Raw genomic sequence first — 21,252 nt, 5'->3', positions numbered from 1 at the left:
ACCAGCATACCATGATAACATCACAGAATCATCCGGATGGTTCTGTTGTGTATTAACCATTGTCCTTCACTAAGTTACTCAAGCTCTCTGAATCACTGTTTCTCCACTTGTTAAATCCAAGGCCATGCCTCACAGGGTTGCTGGGCTGCGAGGATTAAATGACACAGCAGGTGACGCATTTGGCATGGAGCCTCGTGCACAGCAGCAAGTGCTCAGTAAATGTTAACTTTTAACATCTACCCTGCAGACAGATAGACCCAAGGTTTGAAAGCTACACGGAGAACTCATATGTAACATTTTTCCATTTTATTTTAAAAATGGGGGAACTGGGGCCCAGGAAGGACAAATGCTCTGTTCCAGATCTCAAGAGTGAGGAAATGGCGACTGTGGGGCTAGGCTGGGACCTAAGTGTATTGTCTCCCTGTGCAGGGCCTCGCCCCTCCGCCCCTACCCCTCCTCCCACCCATCCCAGCTCCACCATCACCAGTCCTCACCCTCTGCCGGGGCTCGGTGGTCGTGGAGACCATGACAGAGTTGCAGATGGTTAAGGCAAGGAAGAAGTCAGCAACGGAGGAGGCGGTGGAGAGAGAAGGCTTGGCGGGCCTGGTGTCTGACAAGCTCTCCAGCCACAGGGCTGCGTCCTGCACCTTGGTCAGTAGATTTTTATCTGGAGTCACGTCTTTTTCCTGGGAGATAAAGGTATGGGTCAGTCTTTTTTGACACTGGGGAGGAAGGACCCCCCCCTCCCCAGCAGATTCTCTTGTTCCCAGGAAAGGCCAGCGCGGTCCTTGCTGCGTCTGGTCCTGCATGCGGTCCATCTCCCCTCCCGCAGGCCTGCTCACTGCAGATTCTTACTGGATTCCTCCCTTTCCCTCACCGCCACACGCCCATCAGCTGTAAGCTCTGGCAGCTCTTCCCCCACAAAGTTTCCGCACCAGTTACCCCTCCTTCCTGATGCTTCCAGCCTGGTCCAGCCTGGCCCTCCAGCCCTCAGTCCTGGACTTCTGCCGCAGCCTCTACCTCTTTTGCTGCCTTTCAGCTCTTTTCTTTCTAACCATTCTATGTATCACCCATACATCTTCCTCAAACCCCATCTCCCTGAGTATATTCTCAAGCGTGAAAAGCCTTCGGGAGGACTTCACTGCTAGCACAGTCATTTCAGTAGGCATTTCAGTTTCTCCCCAGTTTGCATCTCCACCCCTTATCCCCACCACTCTGCCACGTGGACCCTCAGCTCAGCCGGGTGGTCTGCTTGTTGCCTCCTGGGAGATGTATCCCTCTCCTGTGCCTTGTATCACACCCTGTTTGAAAAAGTCCTCTCCTGTCTGCCAAGATCCTACCCTGACTTCAATAACCATGAAAACGTCTACATGTCTGTAAGATCCTAACCAGCCCACGATGAGTTCTGCTACTTCTGAGCCACAATAGCATGTCCTTGAACTCAGAATGTTCACAGGAGTCAGGCAGGTAAGGTGAATGAGGGAAGTCACCCAAGGTATGGAAGAGGACACCATGGGATGGCAGGGGCTGTGAGACCTGGCAAATCCTACCCCATCTGAAAAGTGGCAACTGCTCTGCTAGTGAGATGCTTCAGGGAGAGTGCATGTTACCAAATCTCTGGAGAGTTCAAGATAAAGTAGAGATGATATGAGAACTGTTTTTTTTTTTTTTAAATTTGTGAGCTGCCAATGTTCCTAGCAGCACTATTTACTATTTAGTCAAGACATGGAAACAACCTAAATGTCCATCAGCAGATGACTGGATAAAGAAGCTGTGGTATATTTATACAATGGAATACTACTCAGCCACGAAAAAGAATACAGTAATGCCATTTGCAGCAACATGGATGGACCTGGAGATCATCATTCTAAGTGAAGTAAGCCAGAAAGAGAAAAGAAAAATACCACATGATATCACTCATATGAGGAATCCCCTGCCCCCGCAAAAAGATAAACTAATTTACAAATCAGAAACAGACTCACAGACGTAGAAAACAAACTTATGGTTACTGGGGTTGGGGGGGAGGGAGTGGGAAGGGATAAATTGGGAGTTTGAGATTTGCAGACACTAATATATACAAAAGAGATAAATAACAAGTTCATACTGTATAGCACAGGGAACTATATTCAACATCTTGTAGTAACCTACAGTGAAGAAGAATATGAAAATGAATACATGTATGTTCATGTATGACTAAAGCATTGTGCTGTACACCAGAAACTGACACACTGTAAACTGACCCCACTTCAATAAAAACATATATACAAATAAAAAAACACTGTGGGCTGGATCTGACTCCTGGGTTTCCAACTTTTCATGTCACTGTAGAAGTCCCCACTTCCACCATCCCTCTAGAAATCACTACACATTGACCTGTATTTTAAATTTTCTCACGTCCATGTTTAGTCTCTCTAGAGATAAGCCAAAGAGATAAACCAAGAACCTCAAAGACAGAGGCTGCCTTCTCCAGGAGGTGGTAATTTCTGGAGCCCAGCTGCTGGCGTGTTTGAAGCAGAAGTTCAACACACACCAGCTCCTCCTAGATACGGCAAAAGCCATCCTGCAAAGAAGTTTTCACATAGAACCGTTTCTATCAATGTTCAGAGTTCACAGGTTAATTAAAGTTTAGAAGGAAGAGAGTCAATGGTTGAGAAGGATGGGCTGGGGGTGGGGGGAGCCTGATTGCTTTGTGCAGGGTAAAGACCGAGGGCTGATGAGCTAGAAAGTTGTACAAACAAGAGCCCACGCCGAGACTGAAAATACCCCTGTGGGTAGAGAGTCCTCAGACTGTGTCTTCTTTGACTCCCAACTGCAGCGACTCCAAAGGACAAATTCTATCCTCCCTGGGGCTGCTGGCACAGGTGAGAGCCACAGGGGAGGAAACCCAGACAGACACGGAGGTGCTGGATGGCTGGAGGGACGAGAGTCAGGCTTTCCAACAGCCCAGGAAGCTCAAGGGACACGGACTGGAGCTGAGGTGGAGCACACACTCTTCAAAGGGTCCCAACCTTCCTTTGGAGGGCTCTCCCAGAGCCAACACCTACACTGTCATCTAGTTCATACCATCGTAAGAGCACAAAGTCCAGAAAAAATTCTGTTTATTAAAAGGAAGTGTGTGGCGTGGGGTATAGCTCAGTGTGTAGAGCTCATGCTCAGCATGCATGAGGTCCTGGGTTCAACCCCCAGTACCTCTATTAAAAATAAATGAATAAATAAATAAATGAATAAATAAGTAGACCTAACTACCTCCCTCCTCAAAAAAAAAAAAAAAAAAACAAAAGAAAAAACCCCCCAAAATTAAAAGGAAGAGTGCTGTAATACTGCCACCAAGCCTGCACTTCCTTCCATTGCCCTGTAACCGGTGCTGCCAAGCCGTCCTGACCACGCGGGGCCCCTGTCTTCAGAACGCTCAGGAAGGGAGCCCGCACCCTCCGTCCCCTCTGCTCTGAGTGCAGCTGTCAGAGCAGGAGCTCACACGGACACAGCTCATCCTACCTTCCAAGCAGTGCCACTGATGTGACCTCCCTGGTCTCAGTTTCAAGTTGAGATGAAACTAGTCCCAACTTAATTGAAATCCAGCGCGACGGGCTGACCTGGCCAGTCACCCAGTGAGTCAGTGTAATTGGATGTCAGACCGCTTGACTGTGAGTCTAGGGTCTTTCTTTCTGTGGTCAAGGTAAAGTAGCTCTGTTCCTTTACTGACGCTCCTGTGCAAACTCCTCTAAGCAGATCCCAGGGTCCCTCCAGTGCCTGCCGCCAGTTTACCACACCACTCGAGGGGCTCTGAGCCAGTTTCCCGTAACAGTAATGATCGTTCCTATTCATGTAGTGCTTCTTACATTCTGCCTACATCCATCATCTCCCTGCATCCGCTCCACACATTATCTGTGGAGTACCGTTATCTTCCCAGTGACCTCTGTGTTTGAGATGAGGAAACTGCGGTCCCGGAAGATTAGGTGTCTCGCCCAAGGTCATACAGTAAGCTGATTCAGGACAGTCCAACTCTAGAATTCACCTTCTTAACCACCACGCCAGGCAAGGTCCCCCACGAAGCGGAAGTGGCCTTACTTAGATACTCGCCCAAACACATCCCAGACACAACTGACGGGCTTGTATATCTAATACTTAGGGCTCAGCAGACAGTCCAGGAGATTATAAAGGGGATTATAGGAATCTTTTTCAGAGAAAAAGATTTTATTTTTCTGGTGGGGGTATATGATTGAGATGCGTTTAACCCTTACCACAGACGCTCAGACTTGGGAACAAGCTTCGAGGTCATCAAAGCCAATTCCCTTATTTTCCTGCTGATAAAACTGAGCGCCAGGGAGGAGGGGAAGGCACTGCTCAAGATGGCACACTGAATCGGGGTCAGTGCGAGGACAGCTTTCACACCACCTGACTCCAGCCTCTGGCAGCCCACTGCTCTGCTCCCAGCTATGCACTATGTATTCCCAAACGGTGACACAGCTAAAGTGATTTAATGGTTATTTACTGCATGTCCACTTACTCTCTGGTCTCTAAGTGCCGTGAGGGCAGAGGCTGTGATGCGTCCCCGGTGCCTGGCAGCCTGCAGGCACCCAAACCTTTGTGGCCGGACTCCTATCTAGGACACTGCGCTAGCTCACTGCTGATTAACCCACGGCGTTCCCTTTCTTAGAACTCTTCTTCAGTGTATTGCCACCCAGTCCTACGGTAATGCATTAAAGAAAAGTTCTGCAGAGGCCAACTTCTCCCTGGCGCTGGCAGCAGGCCCAGCCTGCAGGTGTCAGCGGCAGACGTCAGGGAAGCTTTCCCTGGGCTCGCAGACTTGTGTCTGCAGGGCAAGGTTCTTCCTGGCTCCCTCTGCCCACAGCCCATGGGTTTCCTGTCTGGTTCATTAACACTTAGGAGCTTGGCATGTAGGACTCCTAGAGGGAGAGCAGCGCCTCCACCCACCTCTGGGACCTTCCACTAGTCTGTTTCTCTGTGGGACCACCAGCTGTTCAGACCAGAGCTTTGTGGCAGCCAAGCACCCCACTGGTTGGGTTTCTTTCTGTTGCTGAACACCTAAAGCTCATACAAACCCATCTCTGAGGAAGGTGCTCTCTGACCTCACACCATACCCTCAAGGAACCTCTTATCATTAGATAATATTTATCGACAATCTATAGCAAAGCCAGGTGCTTTGCTAAGTGCTTGCATGTACATCATTTAATCATTATAACAGCAATAAAAATAGCTACTATCACTCTCCCATTTTATTTACGAGGCAAACGAGGCTCACAGAAGATACGTAACTTGTCTGAGGTCACAAAGTCAGAGAGCTGGGTCTTGAGTCCAGTTCTGCCTGATGTCCAAACCGAAACCCTTCAACGCTATATCGGCACCTCCCAAACTCTAACACGTGCACAAAGCAAAGGGGCAATCTCATTTAAGTGCAGACGCGGATTCAGCCGGTCTGGAGTAGGGCCGGAGCACCTGCATTTCCATAAGCTCCCACGTGATGCACCTGCTGCCAGTCCAAGGACCGGAGTTTGAGTAGCCAGGCTCTGGGCTCTTGCCCTGTCGCTCCCGCTCACCTCCTGGCTGGGGAGCGTTCCACACTGGAGGCTGGGACCAGCTGGCCGAGCTGCGATCTGCTGCTCTCCTCTAGTTTTTACAGCGTTGGTGACCATCACTGACTGGGTGCAGCAGGTTGTTTCTATGGGAACCCACAGAGCCAGCGGTGGAAATTAACAGGAACCCTGGTGCTCACGCCTGGAGGCAAACTCTGTGGCTTGGCTCCTCCCATGCCCCCATCTCTCCCTTCACCTCTCTCCAAGCTGTGCCTTTTTTTCCCCAGCTACTCTTCAGAACCCCAGTTCTCCATCTGCCTGGGCAGACTGTCTCCCCTACAACCACCTGCCCTCTCCCCGTTAGACGATCTCTTCTCTTTGCTCTTGTTAACCTTTAGTATGCCTCAAATTCAGCTCAGGTGCAAACTTTTCCAGGAGGTCCCCCCTGATGCCCAGTTTGACGCAGGTGCACCTCTGGGCTCCCAGCCACCCACCCCAGCACTGAGAGTGCTTGCCTGCAGTCAGCGGGGCTCTTCCTGCCCCTTCCCTGGGCTGTAAGCACCTGCAATCAGGGAGAAGGCTCCATTAGATGTTACGTCCCCAGTGTTTAGAACAGTACTTGCCATGTTGTGGACGCTTGCTTAGTGTTTGCTGGCTGCCTGACAATAAATGAAAGCCTGTTCTAAAGAAATGTGGATACTGAGGATACACAGACTTGGCAGAGGAGGGAGGAAGCAGACCCTCCTATCTGCTGTTGGGGCATGTCTAAGCTGGTACAACTACTTGGGAAGTATAAGTTAAAATTAAAAAAAAAATGCACACACTCCCAATTTAGCAATTATGCTCTAAGAATGCTGTAGAAAAACTTACACACGGATATAAACAGATGACGGCTCAAGCACCCAACAAATCCTCAAAGCCACTGAAAAAGGGACAAGGCAGCTCTCCACGGAGTATCTGTCTCTCTCTATATGTATAAAATAGTCCCCAAGATTCATTATGTTAAACGAAAAGTCCAATGAACTTATTTACAAAACAGAAAGACTCACAGACACGGAAAACAAACTTATGGTTTCAAAGCAGAAAGGATGGGGGAGGGATAAACTAGGAGTTTGGGATTAGCAGATACAAACTACCAGGACCTACTATACAGCACAGGGAACTTCATTCACTATCTTGTAATAACCTATAATGATAAAGACTATAAAAAAGAATATATATATATATATAAATATAACTGAATCCTGATGCTATACACCAGAAACTAACATTATAAATCAACTATATACTTCAATAAAAAAAAATTTCCTACACCAGAAACTAACACAACATTATAAATCAACTATATACTTCAATAAAAAAAAAATTTCCAAAGTCCAAAAGAGTGCGCTTGGCATGTTTTTGTTTGTGGGAAGGGATGTACTTATGTGCATCCCCCACGGCAGGTTTCAGTGTAGACACTGGCCCTCCAGGAAGGACACAGGAAACTGTGAGTAATGGCTGTCTCTGAGGTGGTGGGGGACACAGGACTTCCTCTCTTCCATTTGCCCTTTGGTTCCTTTTGAATACTTAGCCATGTGGCTGCATCACTATTGTGGAAACAAATTTTCCCGGTTGCTGGAGAGCTAAAGGATGAAACATACTGAAATATACCTGAAAAACTTAGGGCAGTGACGCTTTTGGCCTCGCTGAAGTTGTGGCCTTGATGATACCGAGTTTGGTTCAAGAACGGGGAGAGCCCCATGTCAGTAACGAGTTGCTTAAATAGAAGCACGGGGAATGTTAAAAGTAAGCTTTTCTCACGCGGGACATAAGCCTCAAGGGAAACAACTCAGCGGCCTAGCAAGAAGGGAGTTTGCCAGATCTTACAAGACCCAGTTCTTGTGAACAGGGTCACCGTGGCTGTGTGACCCCCGTGGGGACCCTGGGAGCCAAGGGAAGCAAAGCCGAGACAGGCTTCATCTGTTTCTTGCCCTCACATCACTGCCAAAAAGATGCTGTGTGCTTGGCTACTTAAATCAGGACACTTAGCTCACCTCGCCATGGGAGTGTGTGCCTGCGGCCTGCCCCCGCCAACCCGGAGCAGAAACCAGGTCCAAAGCAAGAAAGGAAGGCCGAGTTTCAGGAGGGGAGGCAGAGGGCCAAAGACACCCCCTTTACTTCTCTCTACTGCACTCTTTCCAGACAGTGGGGGCGGGGCCATGGTGCAGTCTGGAGCCTAATGCAAACGTTACGATTAGGAAGATATTCTTTGGTCTGTTGATTCTGGAAAACATGTTTGCAAGTGGCACTTCTAAGCAAAGACTCTCTACTCCAATCTTGGCTACTTAGAGACCAGGGGCGGAAAAAGGCATTTCATTTTCCATCTGCCGGTACTATTAAACGTTGACTCAGAACTCACCACTTCGTAAGTCTATTACCCCAGCCTAAAGCCAGATTTTACAGCAGCCGGTTAGGCAACAATACCTGATGATTCCTAGCTCTTGGTAGTAAAGGAAAAAAGCCAGCTTTTGTGGCAGTGGTGGTTACTGCTGACGCTCATTTTAGTTTTGGTTTAGAGCAAAGGGCCAAGGAAGCCAACAACGAGCTTCTTTGGAGTGTGGTCGGGCGCTCTGCCATGACCTGGCACCCCTGAGGTTTCAGAGGCCAAGTTCTGGCTGAGTTTACAAGGGGGAGGGGAAGGACTGGTGCAGCCGAGAGACTAGCTTAGCAGACTGGGTGCCAGACGTGTGGGTGGAAGAGGAGGCAACACGGAGAGCCTGCCGAGAGTGGGTGGGGGCGGGAGCCCAGGCGTCCACCTGGGACTGCCACAGGACTTCTCTATGGACTCATTCCAGGATCTGCCACTCCAGCCACAGATGTTTCGTAGGTTAGTGTCAGAGCCCTTTAAGGCCGCAGAAATCACCGCGTTCAGCCAGTACCTCCCAAGCGGTAGCAGGTGCCTGTTTGAGCCAAATAAGGACCACTTCCAAGTGGGGTGATGTGATGCTTGGAGAGGCTCTCAATCTTGGTTGCTCACTAGAATTATCAGAAATAAAAACACAAATGCGTAGGCCCCACCCGGGACCAAATATACCAGCCTCTCCGGGGAGAGGGCTCGACATTATATTTTATGAAAACTCACATTTCCCCTCCCTGTCATCAGTCATGTGAGCATTTGACCAAGGCAGACAGCTTTCCTCTAGAAAGATCACCGAAAACTTCTGTTAGTTATCCATCTGTCTGGGACACAGGATTTTCAGAATTAAGTCCTCAGGATCAACTCACGAGGCATAACAGTCACCCTTTTTCAAGATGGGAACATTGAGGCTTCCAGCTCAGGAAGCTGACTGAAGTCACAGGGCTGATACCCACTGGCGCGGAGATGAAACCCTGGGGCACCGGACCCCCCAGGTGCCTAATTCATAGCTGGCAGGGACCTTGCAGGTCAGCACCAGCGTCACATTCCTCGCCTTTCAGAACAGCCAGAGAGAGGTGGAAGCAAAGGCTTTTCAGGTGATGAAACAGGGATAGAAAGAGGTTTAACTTGTTCTTAAGGTTTCCCGGCAAGACAGGAGCAGAGCTGAAGCCAGGGCCTACGCTTCCTGACCCTTGGCCCAGTCCTCTCTCCAACAGATAGCCAGGAGGCTACCGCCCCACTAACCCCAGGTCTTCACCCTGACGGGATCAGCACACCTAACAGTTCATAAAGAGCGCACGCCACCATCCTCGCCTGCCCGCGCAAGGAAGAATTGGGTCTTACTACATGCATCAAATTCCTTATTGTGTCTGAATAAACCTAGTCGGAACCTGCTTTTAATCATGGCAGCCAGGGCAGGATGGTGACATCCAGGCCCTGGAGACAGCTCATTATGAGAGCCCTTCAGGATTTATAGCCTTTTCTCTTTCACACTCCAGAGCCCTCTCCCAACTCTCCCCGAGAGACATCACTTACATCCCAAGAGGAAAAGGCAGGGACTTACTATAGGACTGCTGAAGGCCACAGGGGGTGGGGAGATTTCGCAGCGTCCCACGGACCTTTGGCGCGAGTGGCCCTGGATGGGCACCCGGGCACTCTGGCTCCTCCTCAGAGGCTGGGACCCTCCTCGGTCCCTCACTGTCGCTGGGCCCTGGTCCCAGCAGGCTGGGAAGGACAGGCCTTGGTACTGGGTCCACTCTTCACTGTCGGAGTCCAGCTCCTTTGGGGTCTCCAGTCGCTTGGCTGCAAGAAAGGAGTCCTGTTACGGCAACAGTCCTACCCTGGCCTGCATCATGGGCGGGGGGTGGGCGATGCCAGGCTGCGGGGTGGAGTAGGCACCACGCTGCTCTGGGAAACAGGCAGCTGGCTCCCCTGCCTGGAGCAAGAGGCGACACTAAGTCACATGGGTTCAAATCCTGCCTCTGCTGCCTCCCAGGTGTGTGACCTTGAGCTTTGCCTAATCTGTGCCTCCATTTCCTCCATCAGGGGTTCTAGGCTTGTTTTGAAGACTTACTGATATAATGTGTTCAGGTGATCAGCATACTCTGAACCCTGCTGATGGGAGCTGTTGTTATTGCTAAAAAGAGATGGGAAGCTCCCATGTAAACGGTCACCATTGTGGCAAAGGAGACTGGGCTGCGGCCTATGATATCCCCTCCCTTCGCTTTGTCCATCCCTGTCACTCAAGAGAAGGCTGCTGCTCTGAGTTTCTTCTCCTAGATAGGAAGTGTGTGTGTGTGGTCAGGGAGGGAGCTGATGGAATCAGGTCAGCTTTACAGGCCACCGTCAGTGCACGCATAATGACAGTCCCCAGGCATTTTACAGCCGTATCTCCCAAGTTTAAAAGCTTTGCCTCAGTGGAAACCTCCGGGATCAGTCAGCGTGGAGGGCATTTCCTGGATGTACCACGCCTGACCACACGCCCAGCCTGAGGCCTGTCCTGTCTGGTAAGGTGACCTGAGAAATTCATCAACTTTGCCTGCATTACTGGTGCATAATTGGGACATGTCCCCAGCGCATTCCTGACAGATAAAAATCGTGTGTGTAAATGGCCCCACACAAAGGTCGACAGGCCAGAGGGCTAGCACACAGGAGATGGCTGACTGCCTCTGTGAAGTCACTCTGTGGAAGTTTCCCAGTGATGAGGACAGCGCTGATCTGTGACGAGGAATCCATGGGGATGCGGGAAGCTCCTGCTCACAGAGCCACCCAGCTCTGCGGGGAGCCAGAATAATGGCTTTTGTCACCATTCTCTTAGGAGGACAGGGGAGGTTCCTTTAGAAGAGGGATGGGGCCCCAGGAAGCCCTCGCACCATTCTCTTGGTGAGAATACTCGCTGCCCATGATGGTGCAGCGCCGGAACACCATCTTGTTCTCGGTCAGCGTCCCCGTCTTGTCCGAGAAGATGTACTGGATCTGGCCCAAGTCCTCGGTGATGTTGAGGGCGCGACACTGAATGGACAAATCAGTGTCTTCATCATACAGGTCGAGGTCATTGTGCAGCAAGAAGACTTGCCCGAGCTTCACCAGCTCGATGGACACGTACAGGGAGATTGGGATCAGCACCTGTGGGGAGATGGTTCCCACCTGTGTCAGAAGCCAGGCTGGTTCCTCATCTCAGGACCCTCTCTGCGTGAGGGTTGGGGGTGGGGAGCAAAGGCATCTCATGCAAAGCTGAGGTCAGATTACATCATGGACTTTACTGAGAAATCAAAGTGACCTCGTGCCTCTCTTGGGATTCTTAGGGGAATCTGAAAAAGTGATAAGGCTTCTTCAGTCAGGAATGTCTGGCATGGGAGAGGCACTCACCATTGGCTGTTTACTGACTGAGCAGGAAGTGTGTGAGGGGCTCTGGGGACCTCTGTCTGAGTCTCCTGATGCCCCTGGATCTCTGTGCCACCAAGGACTGCCGCTCACTTTGACAGACATTCCGACCCATTGTGGACCACGGCCCACCCATCCGATACCATGTATCTGATGAGCATTTGCTGTGTGTCATGTGCTGTTCTAGGTCCTGCAAACGGCAGTGAGTGGAACAAAACCCCCAGCCTTGAAGACCTCGCATTTCAGTAAACAAATTAACATGTATCTGGTGGTGGTTAAGTCTCATGTGAAAGAATAAAGAAAAGAGGGTAGAGGGTGAAGGCTGGGAGGGACTTTTTCATAAACCACGACCTTTGCACAGAGACCTGAAGAAATGAGGGTGTGAGCGTGAGGTTATCTGCGGGAGGAGGAGCGTTCCGGGCACCGCAGGCTGGGTGTTTGAGGGTGGGTAGGAGTCAGCAGGGCTGCGTGTGACTGAGTGGGGACAGCTCCCAGATGCTGGCCAGGAGGGAGGCAGGGTTTGGATCATTTAGGGCCTTGCTGACTGCGGTAAGAACTTCGGATTTCACTTTGGATGTGAACCCATCAGAGGGTTCAGTGCAGAGGAGGGCCATGACCCGACTCACATTTTAAAAAGATTACTCTGCTCAATGAGCAAGCGAACTAATGAGTGAAAAAGGTTCACCAGTAAGAGGACAACGTGACACCCTCAATAATGTAAGAACTCAACCTTAGATGGGTTTTAGCAAAGCAAAACCACAACTCCCCCTTGTCTTTTCAAAGACTGTAATTTCTTACAAGGCCTGAAGATTTTTTTTTTCTTCATCTCTTTATACCCTGCCTGCACCTTGTAGGTGTTTACCTGTAGGAGGTGCCTTCCTTACCTCCCTTGTAGGTGCTCCGTGTTTTTGGTTTTTTCCTCCATCTATCAAATGGGAGAACACTAACCTGGAGTTCCCTTCTCTCAGTGCTTGGGGCTTGAAAGTTCTCTGTAGTTCTCTGTGCTGTGTTATCTTTTGTTGTCCCCAGGTCATGAGGGTTTTACCTGTTCTATAGCTGGCAAAGGGACAGGGACACGTGGCTCACGGCTGTAGTCTTATTCTTGAAGAGAAAAGCCTGATAAATATTTTTCTCTGCTATTATCTGGGGCCAAGGTCCCCTCCACGAGGCAGGGCTGGTCCTGACATCACCCCTGAAGTGAATACTTTCCAAGACCCATAAGAAAGCAATCAACATTTCCCCATCTCAGTCCAGTCAGTTCTTTCTTGGGCTCAGCACTGATTTTTCTTTTTTCTTTTTTTGCAGAGTTGTACAGGTATTGGCCACAGGTCTTTTGAGCCACGAGTTCGGGAGGGCTTCCTACCTGGAGCAGGATAATCATCGTGAGGAACATGTAGAAGCCCCCGAGGGCCAGGGGAAGGAAGTTGCCCTTGGCATCCGGTACATCAAAGGGAGGGTGTTCTGCAAAGGTCCCATTCCAGAGGCCGTGACCTAGAGGAGGCAAAGCCAGCGATGAGGCAAAATCTCCACTTAATCCCAAACTGGTCAATTACATCAGCCCTTCCTTGACTTATTCCTGGAAATGAGCATGCTTTGGAGAGACCCATCCTTATTCTACATAACATAGGGGTGTGTGTGTGTGTTCATTTAGCTCTAAAGTGGTCCTTCATCTACCCTGTATTTCAATCTCTTGATAGGCATTAAGTCTCTCCTCCCAGAGGAGACGAGCATGAGGATTACTTACATTTTGTTGAAGCCCTGTAATACAGAGGTTGGAAAGAGAGAAAGGGGCATGAGTTTTGTTTTTTTTTCCAGTTGTGTAGTAGAAAGTACATAGCTGAGAAGTCTTGATGAATCTGTACCCTAGCCCCTCTTTTTCTCCCACTGCATGTATCTATCCATCCATCCATCCATATCTCTGTTCACCCACACCTCCCTGCCTCGTTCCTATCCTCCTTTTACCCAAAATTAATTCAGGAAGGAGTTGGTCCTAGTTCTTGTCTTTGAGGAGTTACCTACTAAGTCAGGGAGCCAGACGAAAAGACACAAATCCCACACAGTGTGAGGGGTGCTATGCCAGATCCTGGAACGCTCTAAGATCCTGTAACAGCAGCACTGGATGCAGACAGAACCCTCTGTTTCCATATCTGCAAATGGGGATAACAACCCCCATCATGGGAGAACTGATCAGGTGAAGTGTACCTGGCACCTGCTTCCGAGCTCTCTGAACCTCAGCATCCTCATTTGTCAATTAGTTATAATGCTTTCTCCATGGGGTTACTGTGAGAACAGAATACCCTGATGTGTATAATGCCCTTAGCCCCAGGGTAGCAACTGTAGGGAATAAAAGGCACAGGGGATGCTGCCCAGCCCTGAGGATGCTTCCTTGCCCAGCAGATTGGGCCAAATACCATCATACACGGCAGAAGAAAGCAGACTCCTAGACGTGAGGTTAAGGGCCAAATGTACGGCACAGAGTAAGGGTCACTGGCTTTCAGAAGATAGACCAGGAGAGAAATCAGAGAAGGCTGCGTGGAGGAGGAGGCCTGGCAAGGTCCTGGAGCCCAGGTGGGTCCTGGGTGGTAAGAAAGGTCGTGGGAGGCACTTTCAAGGGAATTAAAAAAGAAACACCATTTTACACCATTAAAGTAAATATGCGATAAATAACCCCTAGAATGGTGCTCATTCAAGAGCTTTTACCTCCTGCAGGAGCTGTACTTAAATTAGGCGCCAACAGAGGCCTGCCACTCTGTATGAGTTGTTATTCTCAGAGGGAACAGAGTCCTGCCCCTCCCCATTACTCTCCCAGTTTACTTACTATTTGGGGCACTTGGCCAAGCTGACTCTGGTTCGCGTGTACCTTATCTCACCGTGTGACCTTTTCATCATTAATTTCCTTTCTCGGGAGACACAGTGAGATGATCTCATATGTCCTTTCCAGGTCTGACGTTCTCTGAAAAACCTGTCCTGACGCCAGCGCCCCACACGGAGAGCCGTTAGACACATCTGGGAAGTGCTGTCATTAAAAAAGCTCCAGGCCACACACAAGACTAAATCCCCACCACCTGACTTCGTTGTGGCGCCGCACGAGATCTCCATGCGTCCTGGGACGACCTCAGGATGTCAGACATCGTCTGTTAAAATCAGTGATGGGCAGTTTCTGATGAAAGTGAGTGAAGAGCGAACGCCGTCGCTGCTCACTCGTGTGGGGTCAGCGGAGGGGAGCGGGTCCTGGACTCCGCATACAAGTTCTTCCCCTGAATCCTCCCCCATCCTTTTTGGGGTCTCCTCTAGGGTCCTAAGAACCATCCTTAGAGTTAAGATGCAGAGAGTGGAGTGGGTAAGAGCAAGGGCCCCTCTTTGCCTCCCCTCCGAAGAGCAACTTAAATGGCTGTGGATCACGTGGGTCTACGCCTCCTGGAGCTCTCTACAGCCGGCAGTTGCAGACCTCGGCCACAACCTGGTTCTCACCAGGGCTCCATCCTTGGCGTTGCTCTGGCCACACCAAATAGTCGAACATTCATCTGCATAAAAGGATGCTCCTTCCTCTGCTGTGCTTTGCTTGTGCTGTCCCCGGGGCCAGGAGTGACCTCTCGCTTCCTTCTCACAGCTGCCCGCCCCAGCCTGCCCCGCCACCTCCCTCCTTTGGTGGATGCCTCCTGCATCTGGGAATCAGCTCTAGTGAGAGACTACCTTCCCTGATGCTCCCATAACGCAGTTGTAGGCTGAATAATGCCTCCCCTGCCAGGTGTCCCCGTCCTCCCGGAGCCCTGTGAGTATGCTAATTTAGAAGGCAAAAGGTGATTACGTTAAGGATCTTGACATGGGGAGGAGGAGCCTGGATTATCCAGGTGGGCCCAACGATGGAGTGACAAGTGTCCTTATAAAAGAGAGGCAGAGGGAGATACCACCACAGACAAAGAGAAGGAAATGTGGGGGGAAATTGGGTAACGTGCTTTGATGACGAAGGGAAGTGCTTCAAACCAAGGAATCTAGACGGCCAGTAGAAACTGAAAAAGACAAGGGACCAGCTCTCCTCTCAGAGTCTCCAGAAGGGAGCCAGCCCTATGGACACCATGGTCTTAACCCAGTGAAACTGATTTTGGACTTCACAACGCCAGAGCTGTAACAGTGCAAACTAGTGTTGTTTTAAACACTAAGTTCGTGTTAACTTTCTACAGCAGCAATAACAAACGGATACAGTCCCTGTGTACAGCCCACCTTGAGTGGGACAGACCGTGTTTCTGATTCTGGCTTGAGTTGGGCTTCTTTCTGCAGGATGATGAGTCTTTGAGGACCGGTCCTGAGACCGCGTCATCCTGTCACCCTCTCATGGTACGGGAGCGCCCGAGTTCAGGAAGTATTTGCTGGACAAATACATCAAGGATGCTCCTTCTAATATTTGGAGCACATAATCCTGTGAAGAGCCTTTCACCTGCATTTTGACTTAATTGGCATCCTGTTACAGCACAGAATAGGCTTGGTTTTTTTTTTTAATGAACCCCGTTTTGTGGATGAGGAAGTGGGGACTCTGAGTCAAAGCAGCTCGCCCAAAGAAACGATGACGTGGGGTTATTCTTTCCAGAATGTGCCATACCTATGGCCCCGATGAGGCACATGAGGAAGAGGAGCCCGATGCAGAAGAAGATGTCCATGTTCATGCGCCGCTCGATCTTGCTGCGTTTGTACCGAGGGCCGCTGTTGTTCAGCATGGCTTTTGTCTCGTGGCCTGTGAAACAAAACGGGATCCTCACCTTGGCCCCTGGTTGCCTCTGGCCTGAATCATACCCTTGGCTCTCCTCCCCAGAGACTTCAGTACCAGAAAGGCTTCATTCTCTAACCTGAGTGTGTCCTGCTGCAGGGAGGTTCTCAGACCAGCTGTAGGGACCTCACAGAATTTGTCAGCGGGTTTTTACTGAACACACGCCCCCCTCCCCCAACGCTGGAACCTGGTGGGCATGGACGGAGCTACTGTGCAGGTTGTGCACTGCACAACTTGTGTTGTAGTTGTCATAGATTTGTCTCATAGGACACATTTCTGGCAAGTGTCAGGAAGCTGTCTCAAGGAAGACATCTTTTTCTAATTTGCACAAAGGTGCTATTATGGGCTGCTGGTGGGATACAGGAGTAAGACAGATGACTCACATTCTGGTGAAAAGCAGAGAAGGAAACAAATAAAGAAGATAATTACAGTTAGTGAAAAGTGCCATGAAGTAGACAATAAACAAGGGGCTAATAAAGAAGAGATGATGTTAGAAAGGGTAGTCAGGGAAGGCTTCTCAGAGGAGGTGACATTTAAGGGAGACAGAAGAGTTGGGAGAAATTGGCTTTAGGCTGGGGAACAGTATGTGCCAAGGCCCTGTGGCAGGATAGTACTTGAAGCCAGTAATGTCCATGCTCACTTCTTTGCCTAAGGTGTTGGTGTTGCTTGTGCAAGAGTGGTAGGGGCCAAAGGCCTCCACTCCAGCATTAACTCTGGGCAGCTCCCCTCCTATCTTGAACTTCTGCATAAAATTTTGTCCAAAGAAAGGAAAATAAAAATTTAAAACTACTGATCTCATTCAGTCAGATCTTTTTCCAGGGGGAGAAACTCAAGACCAAAGCGTAGAAGGAACCTGCTCCAAGTGAAAGAATAACACCAGAGCCATACGAAGGACCCAGGATTCTGATTCCCAGTCTATTTCTCCTTCCACCAACCCCAGGTACCCAAGCCATGCAGCTAAGAGTCAAACGCAGCCTTTGTCTTTTGATAAAGCCTGTTCTTTAAGGCTGCTAAATTTTAATAACCATGCTGTACCCCTTAGCAGTCAAATTAAGACACCATTTACATACTTTCTGTGCAAAATAAAGAAAACCAATATATCAGCTCCAGCAGTGAGTGGTTTGATGGCGTTTAGCTGGTTGCCTTGTGGATTTCAAGTGACAACAAACCATAGGAGTGAGAACACTCTAGCTTATTAAGTCAGACTCAAGTCGCTGCTGTCAGGAGGCGGGTTACACAGCTGTCACCTTCCTGCCTGCCCCAGACTCACCCCGTGTAAGGGGTCCTGGGACTACCTCCTCACCCACCTGCTCCTCACTTCCTGAGATCTGTTATTTTGGTAAAATTTGGGCTCAAAGGGGAGGCAGTAGAGTGTAGCAGGATAAAACATGGGCTTTAGCATCAGGAAGAGCTTGGCTCTGCAGGTACTTGACCTTGGGTTACACGGAATTAATCTCAGGAGACTCCTGACCTTGGTGGAATTCATCCCTTTGTACCTCAGTTCCTCATCTGCAAAATGGGGTATGACGGCTGTGGGCTTTGGGGTGGGGGAGTGAACTGATATACAGCAAGTACCTAAATCAGTTCCTGGTACACAGTCAGGGCTCAATAAATGTTTGCTGTGGGGAGCACGTACCTCCATGCTGAATCTCTCCCTCCTGGAAAGCTCAGCCTGGCCTTTCTGGGTCTTTGAGTCTGAGTCTCTAGACCAGCCGCTCTCAACCATGGGACTTGACTCCCCAGGGGACACCTGGCAACGTCTTGAGAAAGTTTCGGCTGTCCCCTTAGAGGAGGCGATGCTAATGGTATCTAGCGGGAAGAAGCCAGGGATACTGCTCAACATCCTGCAGGGCAGTCCCTGAAGACAGATTTGGAGGAGGGAGGATAAAGGACCGGGACACAAGAAGCTGTCCAGGGACAATGACCTGCGTAGATGACAATGCCAACAGCCACTTCGGTGTTTCTGATGGTGCAGCCTCGAAGCAGAAGACTCTCACTGCCGAAGCCGGTCCTGGTCTGGTCAGGATGCTCCCTGGGGATGAGGAAAGACAGGGAGCGGTTGGTGGCCTCACCACTCTCTCACTGGTTAGTGTCACAGAATTATTAGGTGAGTGAACACAACCCCTCTCCTTCCTCTTCTGAAGAGTGGTATTAACTTGGACTCTAGTCTCCATGTTCAAGTGCAACTCTTCAGTGCTCCCGGGACTGGGGGTGGGGGCTGGACCATTAGAGGGGAATTACCCATCCCCAAGGATGTAGTCACTTACCCACCTAAAAGGCAAAGGGTGGAGGAACTGGTTTCTGGCCCTGTAAGGATGGGCACTATGCTCCTTTCAGGCCATGTTCACAGGCTCACTCTCACCCAGCTGCTGGGTCTAGACCCGCACACGCTAAACATCCACGTCCACAGAAGACTGCGGGACAGTCCCGCCTCTCATAACATGAGACAGTGAGGGAGGGCAGCTCGCAGGCTCCTCTCCTGAGTCACATCCCTCTCTCAGGCCTCTCTCCTGAGCTATCCTCCTCCTGCTCCACCCCTTGTAAAATAAACAGACCTCACAGGGGGTGGGCCAGTGGCCCTTGATCGATATCCTGGGAGGCAGCTTTTTTCTGGCGGGGGGTGGGGGGGAGGTAATAAAGTTTATTTATTTATTTATTGTTAATGGAGGTGCTGGGGATTGAACCCAGGACCTCATGTCTGCTGAGCATGCACTCTACCACTGAGCTACACCCTCCCCACCAGGAGGCAGTTTCTGAAAGGAGATTCTCCGAGTTTTTCCTTCTCTAGCCTCAGGAAGCACTTCAGTCTTCCACCCCACAAAAAAGCTCCTGAGTCCCCCACCCCAGTGATGACTTGGCGTCTGGCCCTTACTCTACCCTGATGCTCTCCCTTTGGGATTTTCAGGAAGTTTGAATGTAACTTTCCTGTAACACTGGGGAGAACAGAAAAAAATTAATAAATCTGAACCTTTGGGATTTTTCTCCTCTGGTTCTTCAATACTTTATTCCTCTAGGTCCAGTTGTAAGTGTTTTCTGTGCATTAACTCAATTAATGGTCATGACGACCTTATAAGATAGGTCATGTTTCATACCCATTTTATAGATAGGAAAACTGAGGCAAGTTCATAGAGCTACTGTGTAGCAGAAAGGGGAATTCAAACCTAGGAAGCCTGGCTCCTGAGTGCATTACTGCCTCTCCATGTGCCTTTTAATAAAAAATCTTTACTGTGTTTATAAACTATATTTACTTACATTATTTTATTTGATTCTTCATGGCTCTGGGAAGGTAGCAGGGTGATTATCCTTACTCATGAGATGACAAAGCTCAGAGAGGGTGAGAGAGTTTTCCACGGCTAGTCCATGGGACACTCTCGGACTCGGGAACCCAGGGCACCGACACCAACTCTCCTGTGGTTTCCACTACGCTAGGGTTCCCAAAGTCACTCCCCTTAACTTACATTGAATCAGAGTCATTTCCAGTTGCAACTCTTTTGACTCTAACAAGGAAATGTCTTAGTATTTCATTAACCCTTTTCTAGCACTTACTTATCTAGCTTTTCAACACAGAGGCAGCTTTGGCAAGTAACAGTCTGTAGTTCGAATATAATGATAACTGTTTTGATTTCATTTTATTAATTTTACCTGTTATAAAATTTATATATGGAAAGTGACAATGCCATAAATCATTTATTTACAGCAGTGATACTGGTTGTTCATAGTGCCAGTGACATAAATTTTCCCTTTGCAATAAATTAAGAAAAAAAAAGCCAGTTCAAAATTTGGAAAGTATACATGTTTTATGAATATGATACAAATCATAAAGGTGGTTCAAGAATGGCTGAAGTTTAAGATCCCCCTCCCCCACCAAACACAGACGGAGCTGGCTATGGATAGGATACTGGGATAGAATCATGACTGACTCACTGTCAGTAGCTAGTGTTTAAAGAGCATTGTTATGATGCTCTGAGGTGATAACGTATGGCAGCGGGTTCTCCTTCTCCCGGTCACACTGCCCCTTTCTCAGTGGACGGGATGAGGGATTAGCGACCTCACAGCTCTTCTATCGAGTGCTCCGTTTGCAGGGATGCTTCATGTAACTCACTTGAGAGCAGGATTTCTCAACTTCGGCAGTAATGACAATTGGGGCGGGATCATTCTTTGTTGAGGGGACTGCTCTGTGCCTTGTAGGGCGCCGAGCAGCATTCTTGACCTCTACGCACTAGATGCCAGCAGCATCCCTCCGCAGCTGTGACAACCAGAAGGGTCTCCAGACACTGCGAAGGTCCTCTGATAGAGAGGAGGGGAGGGGGTTTGAGAACCACTGCTCTGTAGAGATCTTACTGTTTCCAAGTTGTATTTTCAAATCTGAGATCAGTAGTCTCCAGAGAATGAAAAGCTATTCATTTTCTAGCTAGCCTGGGTAGCCTAAATTAAGGGGACCTAAAGAAGCTTATGGAAACCTGGAGGCATCAGACCAGGGGATTTGCTCAGGAAAAGACTGCAGACCATCTCTGGGTGCTGGGCTCTGGCAGGGATGTAGGACCACAGTGCAAAATTGGCCAGCATCCCACAGGTCGGCTCCTGGGTGAACCAACCCGACTTTTTGGGCTCATCTATTGGGCTCAGGCAGGTGAGGGAAGATGTCTCTAGGGGCAGCAAGCAGGAAGAGGAGGTGCTGGGGGTGGAACAGAGCTGGGAAAGTTCTGTCTGGGATGAGGGGACAGAGCCCAGGATAAAACTTAGAAAGTCTGGCTGCTGGCATGAGCTGTTTGAGGGGGAAAGGACCACTAATAGAAACCCAGCAGTGAGGCTGTTCTCAAGAAGGCAGGAGGATGGCTCCAGGCAGAGGTGTCTTGGGATGAACCAAATCCACAAAACTTGGGCATGAGGGATGGGCTCTTTGCTGGGGCAGGTGGCAAGCTCTACCTCGCCAGATGCTGGCAATGAATCTTCCTCTCCCCCAGGGGCTCGTGCCCTTCTCCGCAGTCTCCATCTGCTTTCCCTGAGCTTTTTGAAAAGCCCTGAATAGCTGCTATTTATCTTGTTTTGTTCTTACCCTTTCCCCTCTTATCTTGTTCTTCATAACATCCCATGCAGCCTAAGGAAACACGGATGGAGGGAAAACAAAGACATCTGCTTCCCAGGAAGCCTTCCTAAGCCTCGCTGCAGGCCCG

General features: G+C 49.6%; 1 protein-coding gene across 8 annotated transcripts in view; it reads right to left on the bottom strand.

Annotated features, from left to right (window-relative positions):
- ATP10B (ATPase phospholipid transporting 10B (putative)) overlaps positions 1–21,252 on the bottom strand; it is a 282,836-nt gene that overhangs the window by 48,338 nt on the left and 213,246 nt on the right. For all 8 annotated transcript variants that reach the window (XR_004314267.1, XM_032465150.1, XM_032465147.1 and 5 more), the window contains 6 exons: positions 18,004–18,110; positions 15,914–16,045; positions 12,680–12,807; positions 10,806–11,058; positions 9,497–9,735; positions 495–686 (listed from right to left, as the gene is read on the bottom strand). Coding sequence is in view for 7 of the 8 variants with exons in the window: in XM_032465150.1 (XP_032321041.1) it covers positions 495–686; positions 9,497–9,735; positions 10,806–11,058; positions 12,680–12,807; positions 15,914–16,045; positions 18,004–18,110 (1,051 nt within the window). In the remaining variant the exon portion in view is untranslated. The remainder of the gene's footprint in view (positions 1–494; positions 687–9,496; positions 9,736–10,805; positions 11,059–12,679; positions 12,808–15,913; positions 16,046–18,003; positions 18,111–21,252) is intronic.

Source organism: Camelus ferus, chromosome 22 (genome assembly GCF_009834535.1).
Source record: "Camelus ferus isolate YT-003-E chromosome 22, BCGSAC_Cfer_1.0, whole genome shotgun sequence".
In the NCBI taxonomy this organism is placed as follows: Eukaryota; Metazoa; Chordata; class Mammalia; order Artiodactyla; family Camelidae; genus Camelus; species Camelus ferus.
The sequence above is the reverse complement of the archived record's forward strand: the minus strand, read 5'-3'. Positions and strand labels throughout refer to the sequence as shown.